Raw genomic sequence first — 22999 nt, forward strand, 5'->3', positions numbered from 1 at the left:
CTTCTGTCCCTCTATCTCTCTTTTCATGTCATCCCTCCTTTCCAGTTCTCTATATGTTTCTTAATTCACATTTGATCCTCTCGCTCTCGCTCTCGCTCTCGCTCTCTCTGAATTATTAAGTTTAGGCATTAACTCTGAATTGTTAAGGTTAGGCATTAACTCTGAATTGTTAAGGTTAGGCGTTAACTCTGAATTGTTAAGGTTAGGCGTTAACTCTGAATTGTTAAGGTTAGGCGTTAACTCTGAATTGTTAAGGTTAGGCGTTAACTCTGAATTGTTAAGGTTAGGCGTTAACTCTGAATTATTAAGTTTAGGCGTTAACTCTAAATTATTAAGTTTAGGCGTTAACTCTAAATTATTAAGGTTAGGCGTTAACTCTAAATTATTTAAGGTTAGGCGTTAACTCTGAATTATTAAGGTTAGGCGTTAACTCTGAATTATTAAGGTTAGGCGTTAACTCTAAAAGGTTATGGTCATAGCCGTGGGAAGATATGTTTGGGTGGGGGTGCTGCCATATTTTTAGTAAAGGTGCAGTGCAGCACCTTTGTGGTGAATATTTTTATTTCATCCCTGTGGAACTCGTTCGACACCGTGTTGAGTCCATGCCCTGACGAGTTGAGGCTGTTCTGAGAGTAAAGGGGGGTGCAACTCAATATTAGGAAGGTGTTCCTAATGTTCTGTATACTCAGTTTATATTCCTATGTATGGTCATTGTTATACCATTTAACAACTAACATTCTTTAGTCTCATTCTGTGGATTAACTCAATTAGACTCCTGATGTATTAGTCATAAAAGAGCCTTGGCTCACCAGAACTGTCATACTCAGGCTATGCATACATGTTGTTTTTAAGACCTCAGAGTCAGTGTATTTCATTAACGTGGAAAGTTGTGTATATTCACACATAGTGTTCAGTGTATTGTACCATTTTCTACTATAATGATGTTCGTTGGTTAAATTTGCTTCTTGACTAATGGCCTTGGCAAGTATAGCTCACAGGACACTGTGTGAGGATCTTTGTTCCACCTCTCCCTCTCTCCATTTCTCCATCCAGAATATATTTTTTGGGGCCTGTGCTACAGTCGGCTATATCAGTCCGCTAATACAGGACTAGTAATGGCCGCAGTGCACTACTTTTGTGAGAGAGAAAAAAGGTTATTTTAATTTTATTTAAAAAAATGTATATGTATTTTTCAATTCAGATTTTTCAGGGGGTTCTTCAGCACATAACAGCTCTGTCATTATCCTCAATCTCTGTCTTTACCCCCTCACGCCTTCTCTTCCTCTTTCTCTTCCATTTTCCATTCTGTTCTTCTGTTTTCCCCCCCATTCCCCACACTCCTTCTCTCCCCCTTCCCCACACTCCTTCGCTCCCCCTTCCCCACACTTCTTCTCTCCCCCTTCCCCACACTCCTTCTCTCCCCCTTCCCCACACTCCTTCTCTCCCCCTTCCCCACACTCCTTCTCTCCCCCTTTCTCTCCCCCATCCCCACACTCCTTCTCTCCCCCTTTCTCCCGCATCCCCACACTCCTTCTATCCCGATCCGCACACTCCTTCTCCCCCCTTTCTCCCACCCCATCCCCACACTCCTTCTCTCCCCCTTTCCCCCATCCCAACACTCCTTCTCTCCCCCTTTCTACCCCATCCCAACACTCCTTCTCTCCCCCTTTCTCCCCCCCATCCCCACACTCCTTCTCTCCCCCTTTTCTCCCCCCCATTCCCACACTCCTTCTCTCCCCCTTTCTCCCCCATTCCCCACACTCCTTCTCTCCCCCATCCCCACACTCCTTCTCTCCCCCTTCCCCACACTCCTTCTCTCCCCCTTACCCACACTCATTCTCTCCCCTTCCCCACACTCCTTCGCTCCCCCTTTCTCTTCCCCCATCCCCACACTCCTTCTCCCCCCATCTCCCAACTCCACACTCCTTCGCTCCCCTTTCTCCCCCCCCATCTCCACACTCCTTCTCTCCCCCCCTTTCTCTCCCCCATCCCCACACTCCTTCTCTCCTCTATCCCCCATCCCCACACTCCTTCTCTCCCCCGATCCCCACACTCCTTCTCCCCTATTAATTCTTTCTCCCCCATCCCCACACTCCTTCTCTCCCCTTTCTCCCCCCATCCCCACACTCCTTCTCCCCCTTCTCCCCCATCCCCACACTTTCTCCCCCTCTCCCCATCCCCACACTCCTTCTCCCCCTTTCTCCCCCATCCCAACACTCCTTCTCTCCCTTTCTCCCCCATCCCCACACTCCTTCTCTCCCCCTTTCCCCTCCCCCAATCCCCACACTGCTTCTCTCCCCCTTTCTCCCATCCCAACACTCCTTCTCTCCCCTTTCTCCCCCATCTCCACACTCCTTCTCCCTTTCTCCCCCATCTCCACACTCCTTCTCTCCCCCTTTCTCTCCCCCATCCCCACACTCCTTCTCTCCCCTTTCCCCAATCCCAACACTCCTTCTCTCCCCTTTTCTCCCCCGATCCCCACACTCCTTTCTTTCCCCCTTTCTCTCCCCCCCACCCCCCCACTCTTCTCTTCCCCATCCCCACACTCCTTCTCTCCCCCATCCCCACACTCCTTCTCTCCCCCTTTCTCCCCCATCTCCACACTCTTTCTTTCCCCTTTCTACCCCCATCCCCACACTCCTTCTCTCCCCCTTTCCCCCCCCCATCTCCACACTCTTTCTCTCCCCCTTCCCCCCATCTCCACACTCCTTCTCTCCCCTTTCTACCCCCATCCCCACACTCCTTCTCTCCCCCTTTCTCCCCCCCATCTCCACACTCCTTCTCTCCCCCTTTCTACCCCCCATCCCCACACTCCTTCTCTCCCCCTTTCTCCCCCCATCTCCACACTCCTTCTCTCCCCCTTTCTCTCCCCTTCCCCATACTCCTTCTCTCCCCTTTCCCCACTCTTTCTACCCCTTTCTCCCATCCCCACACTCCTTCTCCCCCATCTCCACACTCCTTCTCTCCCCCTTTCTCCCCCATCTCCACACTCCTTCTCTCCCCCTTTCTCCCCCCATCTCCCCTCCTTCTCTCTCCCCTTTCTCTCCCAATCCCCACACTCCTTCTCTCCCCTTTTCCCCCCCATCCCACACTCCTTCTCTCCCCTTTCTCCCCCATCTCCACACTCCTTCTCTCCCCCTTTCTCTCCCCCAATCCCCACCTCCTTTCTCTCCCCCATTCCCCCATCCCAACACTCCTTCTCTCCCTCTTTTCTACCCCTCATCTCCACACTCCTTCTCTCCCCCTTTCTCCCCCCATCTCCACACTCCTTCTCTCCCCTTTCTCCCCCTCCCATTCCCCACACTCCTTCTCTCCCCCTTCCCCACACTCTTCGCTCCCCCTCTCTCCCCTATCCCCACACTCCTTCTCCCCCCTTTTCTCTCCCCCTTCCCCACACTCCTTCTCTCCCCTTTTCCCCATCCCAACACTCCTTCTCTCCCCCTTTCTCCCCCCATCTCCACACTCCTTCTCTCCCCTTTCTCCCCCCATCCCACACTCCTTCTCTCCCTTTCTCCCCCATCCCCACACTCCTTCTCTCTCCCCATCCCAACACTCCTTCTCTCCCCCCTTTTCTCCCCCATCCCCACACTCCTTCTCTCTCTCCCCCACCCCCACACTCCTTCTCTTCCCCATCCCCACACTCCTTCTCTCCCCCATCCCCACTCCTTCTCTCCCCTTTCCCCCATCTCCACACTCTTTCTTTCCCCCTTTCTACCCCCATCCCCACACTCTTTCTCTCCCCCTTTCTCCCCCATCTCCACACTCCTTCTCTCCCCTTCCCCCCCATCTCCACACTCTTCTCGCCCCTTTCTACCCCCATCCCCACACTCCTTCTCTCCACTTTCTCCCCCATCTCCACACTCCTTCTCTCCCTTTTCTACCCCTCATCTCCACACTCCTTCTCTCCCCCTTTCTCCCCCATCTCCACACTCCTTCTCTCCCCTTTCTCTCCCCTTCCCCACACTCCTTCTCTCCCCCTTCCCCACTCCACACTCCTTCTCTCCCCTTTCTCTCCCATCCCCACACTCCTTCTCCCCCATCTCCACACTCCTTCTCCCCCCTTTCTCTCCCCCATCCCCACACTCCTTCTCTCCTCCCCTTTTCCCCCATCCCCACACTCCTTCTCCCCCTTTCTCCCCATCCCCACACTCTTTCTCTCCCCTTTCTCTCCCCCCCATCCCCACACACTCCTTCTCCCCTTTCTCCCCCATCTCCACACTCCTTCTCTCTCCCTTTCTCCCCCATCTCCACACTACTTCTCTCCCCCTTTTCTCCCCCCCTAATCCCTACACTCCTTCTCTCCCCTTTTCCCCCATCCCAACACTCCTTTCTCTCCCCCCTTTCTCCCCATCTCCACACTCCTTCTCTCCCCCTTTCTCCCCACCCCACACTCCTTTTCTCCCCCTTTCTCTCCCCATCCCCACACACTCCTTCCCTCCCCATCCCAACACCTTCCCCTTTCTCCCCATCCCCACACTCCTTCTCTCCCTCTTTCCCCCCCACCCCCACACTCCTTCTCTTCCCCATCCCCACACTCCTTCTCTCCCCTTTCTCCCCCATCCCCACACTCCTTCTCCCCCTTTCTCCCCCCATCCCCACACTCTTTCTCTCCCCCTTTCTCTCCCCCATCCCCACACTCCTTCTCTCCCCCTTTCTCTCCCCCATCCCCACACTCCTTCTCTCTCCCCCTTTTCTCCCCCCATCTCCACACTCCTTCTCTCCCCTTTTCTCCCCCCATCTCCACACTCCTTCTCTCCTTTCTCTCCCCCAATCCCCACACTCCTTCTCTCTCCCCTTTCCCCCCATCCCAACACTCCTTCTCTCCTCCCTTTTTCTACCCCTCATCTCCACACTCCTTCTCTCCCCTTTCTCCCCCATCTCCACACTCCTTCTCTCCCCCTTTCTCTCCCCTTCCCACACTCCTTCTCTCCCCTTTCTCTCTCCCATCCCCACACTCTTTCTCCCCCATCTCCAAACTCCTTCTCTCCCCTTTCTCCCCCAACTCCACACTCCTTCTCTCCCCCCCCCCCCATCTCCACACTCCTTCTCTCCCCCATCTCCACACTCCTTCTCTCCCCTTTTCTACCCCATCCCAACACTCCTTCTCTCCCCCTTTCTCTCCCCATCTCCACACTCCGTCTCTCCCCTTTCTCCCCCATCTCCACACTCCTTCAAACCCCCTTTCTCTCCCCTTCCCCACACTCCTTCTCTCCCCCTTCCCCACACTCCTTCGCTCCCCCTTTCTTCTCCCATCCCCACACTCCTTCTCCCCCATCTCCACACCTTCTCTCCCCCATCTCCACACTCCTTCTCTCCCCTTTCTCCCTCAACTCCACACTCCTTCTCTCCTTTTCCCCCCATCTCCACACTCCTTCTCTCCCCCTCTCCCCCACCACACTCCTTCTCTCCCCTTCCCCCATCTCCACACTCCTTCTCTCCCCCATCTCCACACTCTTCTCTCCCCCTTTCTACCCCCATCCCCACACTTCTTCTCTCTCCCCTTTCTCCCCCATCCCCACACTCCTTCTCCCCCTTTTCCCCCATCCCCACCTCTTTTCTCCCCTTTCTCTCCCCATCCCCACACTCCTTCTCTCCCCTTTCTCCCCCCATCTCCACACTCCTTCTCTCCCCCTTTCTCCCCCCATCTCCACACTCCTTCTCTCCCCCTTTCTCCCCCCAATCCCCACACTCCTTCTCTCCCCTTTCCCCCATCCCAACACTCCTTCTCTCCTTTCTCCCCCCATCCCCACTCCTTCTCTCCCCTTTTCTCCCCCATTTCCCCACACTCATTCTCTCCCCTTTCTCCCCCCATTCCCCATTTCTCCCCCCTTCCCCACACTCCTTCTTCCCCTTTTCTCTCTCCCCATCCCCACACTCCTTCTCCCCATCTCCACACTCCCTCTCCCCCCTTTCTCCCCCCAACTCCACACTCCTTCTCCCCTTCCCCCCCATTTCACACTCCTTCTCTCCCCTTCCCCCCCATCTCCACACTCCTTCTCTCCCCCTTCTACCCCCATCCCCACACTCCTTCTCTCCCCTTTCTCTCCCCCATCCCCACACTCCTTCTCTCCCCATTTCTCCCCATCCCCACACTCCTTCTCTCCCCGATCCCCACACTCTTTCTCCCCCCATCCCCACACTCCTTCTCTCCTTTTCTCTCCCCCCATCTCCACACTCCTTCTCTCCCCTTTCTCCCACCCATTTCCCCACACTCCTTCTCTTCCCCCATCCCCACACCCCTCTCCCCCAATCTCCCATCTCCACACTCCTTCGCTCCCCCTTTCTCCCCCCATCTCCACACTCCTTCTCTCCCCTTTCTCTCCCCCATCCCCACACTCCTTCTCTCCCCCTTTATCCCCCATCCCCACACTCCTTCTCTCCCCGATCCCCACACTCCTTCTCCCCCTTTCTCCCCCCACCCCCACACTCTTTCTCTCCCCCTTACTCCCCCCATCCCCACACTCCTTCTCTCCCCCTTTCTCTCCCCCATCCCCACACTCCTTCTCTCTCCTTTCTCCCCCCATCCCCATACTCCTTCTCTCCCCCTTTCTCCCATCCCCACACTCCTTCTCTCCCCCTTTCTCCCCCATCTCCACACCCTTCTCCCCTTTCTCTCCCCCCACCCCCACACTCCTTCTCTTCCCCATCCCCACACTCCTTCTCTCCCGCATCCCCACACTCCTTCTCTCTCCCTTTCCCCCCCATCTCCACACTCTTTCTTTCCCCCTTTCTACCCCCATCCCCACACTCATTCTCTCCCCTTTCTCCCCCATCTCCACACTCCTTCTCTCCCCTTCCCCCATCTCCACACTCCTTCTCTCCCCTTTCTACCCCCATCCCCACACTCCTTCTCTCCCACTTTCTCCCCCATCTCCACACTCCTTCTCTCCCTCTTTCTACCCCTCATCTCCACACTCCTTCTCTCCCCTTTCTCCCCATCTCCACACTCCTTCTCTCCCCCTTTTCTCCCCCTTCCCCCACTCCTTCTCTCCCCTTCCCCACACTCCTTCGCTCCCCCTTTCTCTCTCCCATCCCCACACTCCTTCTCCCCCCCCATCTCCACGCTCCTTCTCTCCCCCTTCCTCCCCCAACTCCACACTCCTTCTCTCCCCTTCCCCCATCTCCACACTCTTCTCTCCCACTTTCTCCCCCAACTCCACACTCCTTTTCTCCCCCTTCCCCCATCTCCACACTCCTTCCCCATCTCCCCTCCTTCTCTCCCCATCCCCACCCCACTCCTTCTCTCCCCTTTTCTCCCCATCCCCACACTCCTTCTCTCCCCCTTTCTCCCCCATCCCCACACTCCTTCTCTCCCCTTTCTCCTTCTCTCCCCGATCCCCACATCTTTCTCCCCCCATCCCCACACTCCTTCTCTCCCCTTTCTTCCCCCATCCCCACACCTCCTTCTCTCCCTTTTCTCCCCCATCCCCACACTGCTTCTCTCCCCCTTTCTCTCCCCCCACCCCCCACACTCTTTATCTCCTCCTTTCTCCCCCCATCCCCACCCTCCTACCTCTTTTCTGTCTCCATCTTCTTCTCTATCCTGGTGTGTTTTTATAGATGGATGATGTATGTAGTGGGTGATCAGTGGGATGGATGATATATGTAGTGGGTGATCAGTGGGATGGATGATGTATGTAGTGGGTGATCAGTGGGATGGATGATGTATGTAGTGGGTGATCAGTGGGATGGATGATGTATGTAGTGGGTGATCAGTGGGATGGATGATGTATGTAGTGGGGGATCAGTAGGATGGATGATGTATGTAGTGGGTGATCAGTAGGATGGATGATGTATGTAGTGGGTGATCAGTGGGATGGATAATGTATGTAGTGGGTGATCAGTGGGATGGGATGATGTATGTAGTGGGTGATTAGTGGGATGGATGATGTATGTAGTGGGTGATCCGTGGGATGGATGATGTATGTAGTGGGTGATCAGTGGGATGGATGATGTATGTAGTGGGTGATCAGTGGGATGGATGATGTATTTAGTGGGTGATGAGTAGGATGGATAATGTATGTAGTGGGTGATCAGTAGGATGGATGATGTATGTAGTGGGTGATCCATGGGATGGATGATGTATGTAGTGGGTGATCAGTGGGATGGATGATGTATGTAGTGGGTGATCAGTGGGATGGATGGTGTATGTAGTGGGTGATCAGTGGGATGGTTGCTGTGTGTAGTGGGTGATAAGTGGGATGGGATGATGTATGTAGTGGGTGATCAGTGGGATGGATGATGTATGTAGTGGGTGATCAGTGGGATGGTTGCTGTGTGTGGGAGGTGAAGAGGGGAGGAGAAGATGTGTGTAAAGGTGTCTGTGTATCTGTGTAACAGTATGATTATGTCTGTAATCACTTTAGTTCAAATATATGAATAATTGTTTTATGGAGGGGCGTGTGTATCTGTGTGTGTGTGTGTTTAAATTACATTTTTATTCTCAGGGGGATGGAATGGTGTAACAGTACTGTAACAGTACTATGAGTCATTGAGTCATATGATCTATGATTCATTGAATCAACCTCTTACTGTTTTACTGACTCTGAATCAATGATTCAGGCGTTTCAGTGTTCTGGAGGTGGGAGGAACACAGCAACAAGGAGAAGGAGAGACGGAGAGAGGAGAGAACGGGAGAAAAGGAGAGCGAGAGAATGAGAGAAGGAGAGATAGTGAGAGAGAGGGAGAGAAGGAGAGAGAGGGAGAGAAGGAGAGGGAGAGAGCGAGAGAGAAGAGACAGCGAGAGAGAAGGAGAGTGAGAGAGAGAGAGAGAGAGAGAGAGAGAGAGAGAGAGAGAGAGAGAGAGAGAGAGAGAGAGAGAGAGAGAGAGAGAGAGAGAGAGAGAGAGAGAGAGAGAGAGAGAGAGAGAGAGAGAGAGAGAGAGAGAGAGAGAGAGAGAGAGAGAGAGAAAGGGAGAGAGAGGGAGAGAGAGAGGGGGGGGAGGAGAGAAATGGAGAGGGAGGGGAGAGAGAAGAGACAGCGAGAGAGAAGGAAAGAGAGTGAGAGAAAAAAAGGAGAGAGAGGGAGAGGAGGGGAGAGCCTGAGAGCAAGAGAGGGGGAGAGAATGAAATAGGGAGAGAGGGGGAGAGGAGGGAGAGGAGGGTGAAAGAGAGAGAGAGAGAGAGAGAGAGGGGAAAAGGATAGAAAGAGAGAGGGAGCGAAAAGGAGAATGAGGGAGCGAGAATGAGGGAGAGAGAGAGAGAGGAGGGGGAGAGAGGAAAGAGAGAGAGAGAGAGGAGGGAGGGAGAGGGAGAAATAAGGAGAGAAAGAGAGAGAGAGGGAGAGAGAGAAGGAGAGAGGGGGAGTGAGAAGGAGAGAGGGGGAGCGAGAAGGAGAGAGGGGGAGCGAGAGTGAGAGAGAGAGGAGATGGGTGGAGAGAAGGAGGGAGAGTGAGAAAGAAGGAGAGAGGGAGAGATAGTGAGAGAGAAGGAGAGCTAGGGAGAGAGGAGAGAGGAGAGAGGAGAGAGGCGAGAGGAGAGAGATAGGGAGAGAGGGCGAGAGAATGGAAGAGGGAGAGAGAAGGAGAGAAACGGAGAGGGAGGGGGGAGAGGGGAGAGAAGGACAATGAGGGAGAAGGATAGAGAGGGGGAGAGAGAGAGAAAGAAGGCGAGAGGGAGATATAGGGTGATAGAGAGAGAGAATGGGAGAGGAGAGAGAAGGAGGGAGAGAGAAGGAGAGGGAGAGAAGGAGAGAAGGAGAGGAGAGAGAAGGAGGGAGAGAGAAGGAGAGGGAGAGAAGGAGAGGGAGAGGAGGGAGAGAGGGAGAGAGGGAGAGAGGGAGGGAGAGAGGGAGAGCCAGGGAGAGAGGGTAAGAGAGAGGGAAAGAGAAGGAGAGAGAATGAGAGATGGGGGTAGAGAGGGAGAGCCAGGGGGAGAGGGTAAGAGAGAGGGAAAGAGAAGGAGAGAGAAGGAGAGATGGGGGTAGAGAGGGAGAGCCAGGGAGAGAGGGTAAGAGAGAGAGGGAAAGAGAAGGAGAGAGAAGGAGAGTTATGGAGAGATAGTGAGAGAGAAGGAGTGAGGGAGAGAGTCAGAGAGAAGGCGAGAGGGAGATATAGGGCGATAGAGAGAGAAGGGGAGAGAGAGATATAGGGAGATATAGAGAGAAGAGGAGAGGGAGAGAGAAGAGGAGAGGGAGAGAGAAGAGGAGAGGGAGAGAGAAGAGAAGAGAAGAGGAGAGGGAGAGAGAGGGAGAGAGAAGAGGAGAGGGAGAGGGAAGAGGAGAGGGAGAGAGAAGGCGAGAGGGAGAGAGAAGGAGAGATGTGAGAGAGAGAGATGGAGAGATAGGGAGAGAGGAGAGATAGGGAGAGAGAGAAGGTGAGAAACAAGGGAGGGGGAGAGATAGGAGAGAAGGGGGAGAGAGGAGAGGGAGAAGCAGAGGGAGAGGAACTTCGAGGCTCCACATAGATCGAGAGAGTAAAAGAACGAAAGAAAGATAGCGGGGCGTCGTTGAGGTAAACCATTCCGAGTCAGATGACAGGATGAGTGGAAAGAGGGACAGAGAGAGGGAGAGAGTGAGAGAGGCAGTGTGAGAGCTAACTGTCAGACACGTTACAGACCTCTGACAACATGGGCGCTGTGGTGGGCACGTTAACCATGGGGGAGAGGACCAAGGGGGAGAGGAGGAGGCCATCCAGAGGTGAGACACACACACACACACACACACACACACACACACACACACACACACACACACACACACACACACACACACACACACACACACACACACACACACACACACACACACACACACACACACACACACACACACACACACACACACACACACACACACTTACTTAAAAAGGATGTTAGCACTCACATACACACATTTATGAAAACAACACAACCTACACCTATCAACAACACATGCAACCAATACAATGTCATACACACACATAATAATAATAATAATAATAATAATTATTATTATCATGAAGTCACTATTCTATGGAAGCATCAGTTGAATGTGTGTGTGAGCGAGAGGTAACAACTGAGATAATGTGTGTGTGTGCGAGAGGTAACACCTGAGGTAATGTGTGTGAGAGAGAGAGAGGTAACACCTGAGGTAATGTGTGTGAGAGAGAGAGAGGTAACACTTGAGGTAATGTGTGTGAGAGAGAGAGAGAGGTAACACCTGAGGTAATGTGTGTGAGAGAGAGAGGTAACACCTGAGGTAATGTGTGTGAGAGAGAGAGAGGTAACACCTGAGGTAATGTGTGTGAGAGAGAGAGAGGTAACACCTGAGGTAATGTGTGGGTGAGAGAGAGGTAACACCTGAGGTAATGTGTGGGTGAGAGAGAGGTTACACCTGAGGTAATGTGTGGGTGAGAGAGAATGTTAACACCTGAGGTAATGTGTGGGTGAGAGAGAGAGGTAACACCTGAGGTAATGTGTGGATGAGAGAAAGAGAGGTAACACCTGAGGTAATGTGTGGGTGAGAGAGGTAACACCTGAGGTAATGTGTGGGTGTGAGAGAGGTAACACCTGAGGTAATTTGTGTGGGTGAGAGAGAGAGAGAGAGAGAGAGAGAGAGAGAGAGAGAGAGAGAGAGGTAACACCTGAGGTAATGTGTGGGTGAGAGAGAGAGGTAACACCTGAGGTACTGTGTGGGTGAGAGAGAGCGAGAGGTAACACCTGAGGTAATGTGTGGATGAGAGAGAGAGAGGTAACACCTGAGGTAATGTGTGGGAGAGAGAGAGACAGAGAGAGAGGTAACGCCTGAGGTAATGTGTGGATGAGAGAGAGAGAGGTAACACCTGAGGTAATGTGTGGGAGAGAGAGAGAGAGAGAGGTAACGCCTGAGGTAATGTGTGGGTGAGAGAGAAAACACCTGAGGTAATGTGAGGGTGAGAGAGAGAGGTAACACCTGAGGTAATTTGTGTGGGTGTGAGAGAGAGAGAGAGAGAGAGAGAGAGAGAGGTAACACCTGAGGTAATGTGTGGGTGAGAGAGAGAGAGGTAACACCTGAGGTAATGTGTGGGTGAGAGAGAGAGAGGTAACACCTGAGGTAATGTGTGTGTGAGAGAGAGAGAGAGGTAACACCTGAGGTAATGTGTGTGAGAGAGAGAGGTAACACCTGAGGTAATGTGTGGGTGGGAGAGAGAGGTAACACCTGAGGTAATGTGTGTGTGAGAGAGAGAGAGGTAACACCTGAGGTAATGTGTGGGTGATAACTCTAGAGAGAAGGGTAGTGTCATCAGGACATAGAGGATATATACATGCTCTAGCGTAAGGTAATGTCTATGTGCATGTGTTTGCTTGAGAGGAGGTGTGTGTGTGTGTGTGTGTGTGTGTGTGTGTGTACATAAGTGTATGTGCAGACATCAGTGGAGGGGAAACATACACAAGGTATTTGTCACTCTGCTCACACACTCTCTTCCGTCTTGCCTGTTCCCTTGGAAGCACGGTTGGCATGGCAACACAATATATCAGTTTTTGGGGTCAGTGAGATGATATGAGATTGGTGGTTCAAAGTTATCCATGCTTATTGCATATTTGCACAATTTTGCATATTGCTCTTTTGATTATTTTTCCATGGGCTATTTCCATATTGTAATATAAATCACAATAGATAACATATCATGTTTTATATCATGAAATATTGACATAATGAAGACATTAAATATAAATTATTAAATATAGTTTGCATTGCATTAACTGTCTTGTTCCTTCCTTATCTGTCTCGTTCCTTCCTTATCTGTCTCGTTCCTTCCATATCTGTCTCGTTCCTTCCATATCTGTCTCGTTCCTTCCTTATCTGTCTCGTTCCTTCCTTATCTGTCTCGTTCCTTCCATATCTGTCTCGTTCCTTCCTTATCTGTCTCGTTCCTTCCTTATCTGTCTCGTTCCTTCCATATCTGTCTCGTTCCTTCCTTATCTGTCTCGTTCCTTCCTTATCTGTCTCGTTCCTTCCTTATCTGTCTCGTTCCTTCCATCTGTCTCGTCTCGTTCCTTCCACATCTGTCTCGTTCCTTCCACATCTGTCTCTCCTTCCTTATCTGTCTCGTTCCTTCCTTATCTGTCTCGTTCCTTCCTTATCTGTCTCGTTCCTTCCTTATCTGTCTCGTTCCTTCCTTATCTGTCTCGTTCCTTCCTTATCTGTCTTCCATATTCCTTTCCTTATCTGTCTCGTTCCTTCCTTATCTGTCTTTCCTTCCTTATCTGTCTCGTTCCTTCCATATCTGTCTCGTTCCTTCCTGTCTCGTTCTGTCATCTGTCTCCTTCCATATCTGTCTCGTTTCCTTCCTTATCTGTCTCGTTCCTTCCTTATCTGTCTCGTTCCTTCCTTATCTGTCTCGTTCCTTCCATATCTGTCTCGTTCCTTCCATATCTGTCTCGTTCCTTCTATATCTGTCTCGTTTCTATATCTTCCTTTATCTGTCTCATTCCTTCCTTATCCGCCTCGTTGCTTCCATATCTGTCTCGTTCCTTCCTTATCTGTCTCGTTCCTTCCTTATCTGTCTCGTTCCTTCCTTATCTGTCTCGTTCCTTCCATATCTGTCTCGTTCCTTCCTTATCTGTCTCGTTCCTTCCTTATCTGTCTCGTTCGTCTCCTCCTTCCATATCTGTCTGGTTCCTTCCTTATCTGTCTCGTTCCTTCCTTATCTGTCTCGTTCCTTCCTTATCTGTCTCGTTCCTTCCTTATCTGTCTCGTTCCTTCCTTATCTGTCTCGTTCCTTCCATATCTGTCTCGTTCCTTCCATATCTGTCTCGTTCCTTCCATATCTGTCTCGTTCCTTCCATATCTGTCTCGTTCCTTCCTTATCTGTCTCGTTCCTTCCTTATCTGTCTCGTTCCTTCCTTATCTGTCTCGTTCCTTCCTTATCTGTCTCGTTCCTTCCTTATCTGTCTCGTTCCTTCCATATCTGTCTCGTTCCTTCCTTATCTGTCTCGTTCCTTCCTTATCTGTCTCGTTCCTTCCATATCTGTCTCGTTCCTTCCTTATCTGTCTCGTTCCTTCCTTATCTGTCTCGTTCCTTCCTTATCTGTCTCGTTCCTTCCTTATCTGTCTCGTTCCTTCCATATCTGTCTCGTTCCTTCCTTATCTGTCTCGTTCCTTCCATATGTGTCCCTTTCATTACATATCTGTCTTGTTTCTTCCTTATCTGTCTCGTTCCTTATCTGTCTCGTTCCTTCCTTATCTGTCTCGTTCCTTCCATATCTGTCTCGTTCCTTCCTTATCTGTCTCGTTCCTTCCTTATCTGTCTCGTTCCTTCCATATCTGTCTCGTTCCTTCCATATCTGTCTCGTTCCTTCCATATCTGTCTCATTCCTTCCTTATCTGTCTCGTTCCTTCCTTATCTGTCTCGTTCCTTATCTGTCTCGTTCCTTCCTTATCTGTCTCGTTCCTTCCATATCTGTCTCGTTCCTTCCATATCTGTCTCGTTCCTTCCATATCTGTCTCGTTCCTTCCTTATCTGTCTCGTTCCTTCCTTATCTGTCTCGTTCCTTCCTTATCTGTCTCGTTCCTTCCATATCTGTCTCGTTCCTTCCATATCTGTCTCGTTCCTTCCTTATCTGTCTCGTTCCTTCCTTATCTGTCTCGTTCCTTCCTTATCTGTCTCGTTCCTTCCATATCTGTCTCGTTCCTTCCATATCTGTCTCGTTCCTTCCTTATCTGTCTCGTTCCTTCCATATCTGTCTCGTTCCTTCCTTATCTGTCTCGTTCCTTCCATATCTGTCTCGTTCCTTCCTTATCTGTCTCGTTCCTTCCTTATCTGTCTCGTTCCTTATCTGTCTCGTTCCTTCCATATCTGTCTCGTTTCTTCCATATCTGTCTCGTTCCTTCCTTATCTGTCTCGTTCCTTATCTGTCTGGTTCCTTCCTTATCTGTCTCGTTCCTTCCATATCTGTCTCGTTCCTTCCTTATCTGTCTCGTTCCTTCCATATCTGTCTCGTTCCTTCCTTATCTGTCTCGTTCCTTCCTTATCTGTCTCGTTCCTTATCTGTCTCGTTCCTTCCTTATCTGTCTCGTTCCTTCCTTATCTGTCTCGTTCCTTCCTTATCTGTCTCGTTCCTTCCTTATCTGTCTCGTTCCTTATCTGTCTCGTTCCTTCCTTATCTGTCTCGTTCCTTCCTTATCTGTCTCGTTCCTTCCTTATCTGTCTCGTTCCTTCCTTATCTGTCTCGTTCCTTCCATATCTGTCTCGTTCCTTCCATATCTGTCTCGTTCCTTCCATATCTGTCTCGTTCCTTCCTTATCTGTCTCGTTCCTTCCTTATCTGTCTCGTTCCTTCCTTATCTGTCTCGTTCCTTCCATATCTGTCTCGTTCCTTCCTTATCTGTCTCGTTCCTTCCTTATCTGTCTCGTTCCTTCCATATCTGTCTCGTTCCTTCCATATCTGTCTCGTTCCTTCCACATCTGTCTCGTTCCTTCCACATCTGTCTCGTTCCTTCCTTATCTGTCTCGTTCCTTCCTTATCTGTCTCGTTCCTTCCTTATCTGTCTCGTTCCTTCCATATCTGTCTCGTTCCTTCCTTATCTGTCTCGTTCCTTCCTTATCTGTCTCGTTCCTTCCTTATCTGTCTCGTTCCTTCCTTATCTGTCTCGTTCCTTCCATATCTGTCTCGTTCCTTCCACATCTGTCTCGTTCCTTCCATATCTGTCTCGTTCCTTCCTTATCTGTCTCGTTCCTTCCTTATCTGTCTCGTTCCTTCCATATCTGTCTCGTTCCTTCCATATCTGTCTCGCTCCTTCCATATCTGTCTCGCTCCTTCCATATCTGTCTCGTTCCTTCCTTATCTGTCTCGTTCCTTCCTTATCTGTCTCGTTCCTTATCTGTCTCGTTTCTTCCATATCTGTCTCGTTTCTTCCATATCTGTCTCGTTCCTTCCTTATCTGTCTCGTTCCTTATCTGTCTCGTTTCTTCCATATCTGTCTCGTTTCTTCCATATCTGTCTCGTTCCTTCCTTATCTGTCTCGTTCCTTCCATATCTGTCTCGTTCCTTCCATATCTGTCTCGTTCCTTCCATATCTGTCTCGTTCCTTTCCATATCTGTCTCGTTCCTTCCATATCTGTCTCGTTCCTTCCTTATCTGTCTCGTTCCTTCCTTATCTGTCTCGTTCCTTATCTGTCTCGTTCTTCCATATCTGTCTCGTTCCTTCCTTATCTGTCTCGTTCTGTCTCCTTCCTTATCTGTCTCGTTCCTTCCTTATCTGTCTCGTTCCTTCCTTATCTGTCTCGTTCCTTCCATATCTGTCTCGTTCCTTCCTTATCTGTCTCGTTCCTTCCTTATCTGTCTCGTTCCTTCCTTATCTGTCTCGTTCCTTCCATATCTGTCTCGTTCCTTCCATATCTGTCTCGTTCCTTCCATATCTGTCTCGTTCCTTCCTTATCTGTCTCGTTCCTTCCATATCTGTCTCGTTCCTTCCTTATCTGTCTCGTTCCTTCCATATCTGTCTCGTTCCTTCCATATCTGTCTCGTTCCTTCCATATCTGTCTCGTTCCTTCCTTATCTGTCTCGTTCCTTCCATATCTGTCTCGTTCCTTCCATATCTGTCTGGTTCCTTCCTTATCTGTCTCGTTCCTTCCTTATCTGTCTCGTTCCTTCCTTATCTGTCTCGTTCCTTCCTTATCTGTCTCGTTCCTTCCTTATCTGTCTCGTTCCTTCCTTATCTGTCTCGTTCCTTCCTTATCTGTCTCGTTCCTTCCATATCTGTCTCGTTCCTTCCATATCTGTCTCGTTCCTTCCTTATCTGTCTCGTTCCTTTCATATCTGTCTCGTTCCTTCCATATCTGTCTTGTTTCTTACGTACAGTGCATTCAGAAACTATTCAGACCCCTTGACACTTTCCACATTTTGTTACGTTACAGCTTTGAGAAAGGAACAAGACAGATATAGATGTAAATGTGATATTTCAGTTGATTTAACTTATGCATTTTCAAACATTTCTACAATCCTGTTTTTCCTTTGTCATTATGGGGTATTGTGTGTAGATTGATGATGGACAAAAACAAACATTTTGAATATCTGTCTTGTTCCTTACATATCTATCTTGTCATATCAACAATGTATGCTACACTTTTAGAAAAAAAGGTTCCAGGTAGAACCTTTTTTGGTTCCAGGTAAAATTATTTTGGGTTCCATGAAGAACCCTTTGTGGAAAGGGTTATACCTGGAACCAAAAAGGGTTCTCCTTTAAAAAAATGTATTTTATATACAGTATATACAGTTGAGGTCGGAAATTTGCATACACAGCCAAATTCATTTAAACTCAGTTTTTCACAATTCCTGACATTTCACAATTCCTGACATTAATAAAAACGTCCTTGTTTTAGGTCAGTTAGGATCACCACTTTTTTTTAAGAATGTGAAATGTCAGAATAATAGTAGAGAGAATGATTTATTTAAGCTTTTATTTCTTGCATCACATTCCCAGTGGGTCAGAAGTTTACATACACTCAATTAGTATTTGGTAGCATTGCCTTTACATTGTTTAACTTGGGTCAAAAGTTTTGGCTCGCCTTCCCACAATAAGTTGGGTGAATTTTGGCCCATTCCTCCTGACAGAACTGGTGTAACTGAATCAGGTTTGTAGGCCTCCTTGTTGCACACACTTTTTCAGTTCTGCCCACAAATCTTCTATAGGATTGAGGTCAGGGCTTTGTGATGACCACTCCAATACCTTGACTTCGTTGTCTTTAAGCCATTTTGCCACAACTTTGGAAGTTTTCTTGGGGTCATTGTCCATTTGGAAGACCCATTTGCGACCAAGCTTTAACTTCCTGACTGATGTCTTGAGATGTTGCTTCAATATATCCACATCATTTTCTTTCCTCATGAAGTCATCTATTTTGTGAAGTGCACCGGTCCCTCCTGCAGCAAAGCACCCCCACAACATGATGCTGCCACCCCCGTGCTTCGGCTTGCACGCCTCCTCCTTTTTCCTCCAAACATAACGATGGTCATTATGGTCAAACAGTTCTATTTTTGTTTCGTCAGACCAGAGGACATTTCTCCAAAAAGTACGATCTTTGTCCCCATGTGCAGTTGCAAGCCATAGTTTGGCTTTTTTTATGGCGGTTTTGGAGCAGTGGCTTCTTCCTTGCTGAGCGGCCTTTCAGGTTATGTCGATATAATACTCATTTTAATATGGATATAGATACCTTTGTACCTGTTTCCTCCATCTTCACAAGGTCCTTTGCTGTTGTTCTGGGATTGATTTGCACTTTTCGCACCAGAGTACGTTCATCTCTAGGAGACCGAACGCGTCTCCTTCCTGAGCGGTATGACAGCTGCGTGGTCCCATTGTGTTTATACTTGCGTACTGTTGATTGCACAGATAAACGTGGTACCTTCTGGCATTGGGAATTTGCTCCCAAGGATGAACCAGACTTGTGGAGGTCTTGGCTGATTTCTTTTGATTTTCCCATGATGTCAAGCAAAGAGGCACTGAGTTTGTAGGTAGGCCTTGAAATACATCCACATGTACACCTCCAATTGACTCAAATGATGTCAATTAGCCTATCAGAAGCTTCTAAAGACATGACATCAGTGTCTGGAATTTTCCAAGCCGTTTAAAGGCACATTCATCTTAGTGTATGTAAACTTCTGACCCTTTGGAATTGTGATGCATTGAATTATAAGTGAAATAATCTGTCTGTAAACAATTGTTGGAAAAATGACTTGTGTCATGCACAAAGTAGATGTCCTAAGCGACTTGCCAAAACAATAGTTTGTTAATTAACAAGAAATTTGTGGAGTGGTTGAAAACGCGTTTTAATGACTCCAACCTAAGTGTATGTGAACTTCTGAATTCAATTGTATATATAGGAACCGAAATGAGTTCTTCAAAGGATTCTCCTATTGGGGCAGCTGAAGAACCCTTTTAGATAACACCTTTTTTCTAAGAGAGTAGGGCTAGTGGTAACGTCAGATTACAGTTATAGTTCCTTGTTAAATATAGTATCCTAGCTTGACCTTATTAGAGCTGTGCTCCGGAGGTGTGTTATCCTATCTGGGTCTTTCCATCTCTGATGTTTTCTGATGCATGTTATCTCTGTGACAGTGTGTGTGTGTCTCTTCTCTGTAACAGTCTGACAGGGTCTTAGTGACATGGGGCTGATGACAGCCAGCTCCGACAGAAGCTTTTGATGGCTTTTTCTCTCTGGTGAATGTGTCATTCCTTCTCCTCCGCCCCCATCCTTCCATCCCTTACTCGGGCTCCCTGCAGCAATGCTGTCTTACTCTTCTTGCTTCCTGCCACTCTCCCTCTCTCTCTTGCTCATTTCTTCTGTCCCTTCCTGTCTTTTACTGCCTTCCTGTCTCCCAAACCCTTTCTCGTCTTCCTTTCTCTGTCATATCTCTCTCCGTATCTCTCTCTCCACATCTCCCTCTGTCTCTCTTTCTCTCTCTCCCGCTCTCTCTCTCTATATCTCGCTCTGTCTCCTCCTGTCTCCCTCTCTCTTTCTCTCTCTCTCTCCATATCTCCCTCTGTCTCTCTCTGTCTCTCTCTCTCTCTCTCTCTCTCTCTCTCTCTCTCTCCCGCTCTCTCTCTCTCCATATCTCCCTCTGTCTCTCTCTCTCTCTCCCCCTCTCTCTTTCTCTCTCTCTCCCCCTCTCTCTCTCTCCATATCTCCCGCTCTCTCTCTAGCTCTCTCCATTTCTCGCTCTGTCTCCTCCTGTCTCCCTCTCTCTTTCTCTCTCTCTCCCGCTCTCTCTCCATATCTCCCTCTGTCTCTTTCTGTCTCTCTCTCCCCCTCTCTCTTTCTGTCATCCTCTCCGTCTTGTCCCCAATTCCACTCCTCCCTCTCTCTTTTTGCTCCCCCCTCCTCCTCATTCCACATTTCTTTCTGGTTTGATCATTTATTCGTTCTTTTCTCCCACACACTCTGATTCATGATCTACATCTTTCTCCTCACTCTCAACCCAACCCTTGCACATCCCTGGTTTTGCTCTCATCCTCCTTTCCTTCCCTCCCTCCCATCCTCTCTAATATTCCTCCTCTCACCAACGCTCATACAGAGTATTGCAGGTTGTGAGAGTGCCTATTAACCAAGACATCCTGTGACGACAGCCTCAGTTGACTATCTACTACAGTGTTTTTTTTTTCATCGTGTGTTGATAGCAGACTCTTCTTGTCCATGGGGATGAGCAGACAAACGGCACTCTATGCATTTCACACGGACTGTGTCATGATATGAGCGTAATATTTAGTGCGATGGTGTGTGTGGGTCTGCTTTTCTGAGTCATTGAATTTGTGTCGGCCAGTGTCTGCCTCTTTTTAATAATGGATGTGTTTCTTTTGCACTTCCTAAGAATATGTGAGATGTCACTGTCTGTCAGTGTTGGACTTAGAGCCCTTCAAAAGGCCAATGATTATGTACATTAGCAGTAACACTGCTTAACATTTCCCAGTGATTATGTACATTAGCAGTAACACTGCTTAACATTTCCCAGTGATTATGTACATTAGCAGTAACACTGCTTAACATTTCCCAGTGATTATGTACATTAGCAGTAACACTGCTTAACATTTCCCAGTGATTATGTACATTAGCAGTAACACTGCTTAACATTTCCCAGTGATTATGTACATTAGCAGTAACACTGCTTAACATTTCCCAGTGATTATGTACATTAGCAGTAACACTGCTTAACATTTCCCAGTGATTTATTGGTGTGAGTGAAGGGTGACCCGAAGGCATGCAAAGTGAAGGTTTAGTTACAGTATGTCAATTTGTGTCACCCTGTCCTGAAGTCGCAAAGTTGCTTTAGTCAAATGGAATTTAGAATGCAGTATCTTATCTCCACTGGCTGTGAGTGGGTGGAATGCTGTGTAAATCTATTGGTGTGTGTGTAATAGTGTGTAATATGGGTGTGTGTGATCCATATACCTGTTCAGTGTTGTGATGTCAGAATAGTGGTTCTGCTTCATAGAGAGCGTTCCTCACTGATAAGTGGCCAATGAGAGGCAGCTGGTCGCTGGGGGACAAAACAGATTAGGCTAACTCAGATTATGCAAACGAGAGTCTCATATGGAAGGATTGCAGGGATCAGTTTGAGTAGAACGAGAGAGAGAGGGAAGAGAACAGGAGAGGGAGAGGTGGGAGAGGGAGGGGGAGAGGGGGATGGGGGAGAGGGGGGAAAGGGATAGAGGGAAGAGAACAGGAGAGGGAGAGGTGGGAGAGGGAGGGGGAGAGGGGGATCGGGGAGAGGAGGGAAAGGGATAGAGGGAAGAGAACAGGGGAGGGTGGGGGGAAAGGAACAGAGGGAAGAGAACAGGAGAGGGTGGGGGGAAAGGGACAGAGGGAAGAGAACAGGAGAGGGTGGGGGGAAAGGGATAGAGGGAAGAGAACAGGAGAGGGAGAGGTGGGAGAGGGAGGGGGAGAGGGGGAAAGGGACAGAGGGAAGAGAACAGGAGAGGGAGAGGTGGGAGAGGGGGGAAAGGGATAGAGGGAAGAGAACAGGAGAGGGTGGGGGAAAGGGATAGAGGGAAGAGAACAGGAGGGGCAGAGGGGGGAGAGGGAGGGGGGAAAGGGATAGAGGGAAGAGAACAGGAGAGGGAGGGGGAGAGGGGGATGGGGGAGAGGGGGAAAGGGACAGAGGGAAGAGAACAGGAGAGGGTGGGGGGAAGGGACAGAGGGAAGAGAACAGGAGGGGCAGAGGGGGGAGAGGGAGGGGGGAAAGGGATAGAGGGAAGAGAACAGGAGAGAGGGGGGGGCAGAGGGAAGAGAACAGGAGAGGCAGAGGGGGGAGAGGGGGGAAAGGGATAGAGGGGAGAGAGGTGAGAGAGGGAAGAGAGAGGATAAGGGAGAGAAAAATAGAGAAAGAGTCTGGATTATATACTCAATAATAAAATGGTGATATGACTCCAGGAGTGTTTGCTTTCTCATGGTCAGTGAGGTTATGGAAACAACACCATAAGGACAATATAAGAGAATACAAGATGTTGACAATGACCAAAACTATCTGTCTCCCTCTACTGGAAGATTGTGATTACTACAAGTAGATTTGACAAGATTCATAGTGGCATGTTTTTTTTTTTTTTTTTTTTTTACCTTTATTTAACCAGGCAAGTCAGTTAAGAACACATTCTTATTTTCAATGATGGCCTGGGAACAGTGGGTTAACTGTCTGTTCAGGGGGAGAACGACAGATTTGTACCTTGTCAGCTCGGGGGTTTGAACTCGCAACCTTCCGGTTACTAGTCCAACACTCTAACCACTAGGCTACGCTGACGCCCGTATGTATTTTATTGATAATAATAATAACTATTGGTTGGTCTACATGAGGGACAATGACTTGTGTATTGTTGAACGGATATAACGATAGTTTAATAAAGTTACTTTCAGGCAAGTTAAGCACAGCTACATTATGCTGTACAGTGAAAACTGCCCTCATTCACACACACACACACACACACACACACACACACACACACACACACACACACACACACACACACACACACACACACACACACACACACACACACACACACACACACACACACACACACACACACACACACACACACACACACACACACACACACACACACACGGCCGTGTGTGTTGATAAATGAGTCACTTGCATCAAGCGAAGGACAGGGGGAGAGAAAGAGGAGAGAGGCAGGTAGAATGATAGTAAATGCAGTCCGTGAGAGGGGATACAGAGTGAGAAAGGGGAATGAGTGAGACAGAGAGCAGGACAGGTCCTATAGAATGTTTAGATAAGAATAGACAGAGGAGTACAGGGGTAAAGAAAGAGACAAAAATCAACAGAGAGAGAGAGAGAGAAATAAAGAGATGTATAATGAGGAGGGAGAAGATGAGTGGAGCAGTCTCCATTCTATAACTATTATAGTACTTATCTGTGTGGGTTAAACTACTGCACGTTCTGGGGTTTATCCACATTGAGGCTGAGTAGTTGCCAGCGGGGGTTATCCACGTTGAGGGTGAGTAGTTACCACTGGGGGTTATCCACGTTGAGGGTGAGTAGTTACCACTGGGGGTTATCCACGTTGAGGGTGAGTAGTTACCACTGGGGGTTATC

General features: G+C 49.0%; 1 protein-coding gene across 2 annotated transcripts in view; it reads left to right on the plus strand.

Annotated features, from left to right (window-relative positions):
- LOC118374632 (Kv channel-interacting protein 1-like) overlaps positions 1 to 22999 on the plus strand; it is a 58848-nt gene that overhangs the window by 20785 nt on the left and 15064 nt on the right. Inside the window, exon 2 of one of the 2 annotated variants that reach the window (XM_052488211.1) lies at positions 10554 to 10635. The exons of the other annotated variant lie outside the window; for it this stretch is intronic. Coding sequence (XP_052344171.1) covers positions 10566 to 10635 — 70 coding nt within the window. The 5' untranslated portion in view covers positions 10554 to 10565. The remainder of the gene's footprint in view (positions 1 to 10553; positions 10636 to 22999) is intronic. 2 annotated transcript variants of the gene reach the window in all.

The sequence above is a fragment of the Oncorhynchus keta genome, chromosome 30 (assembly GCF_023373465.1).
Source record: "Oncorhynchus keta strain PuntledgeMale-10-30-2019 chromosome 30, Oket_V2, whole genome shotgun sequence".
Lineage (NCBI taxonomy): Eukaryota > Metazoa > Chordata > Actinopteri > Salmoniformes > Salmonidae > Oncorhynchus > Oncorhynchus keta.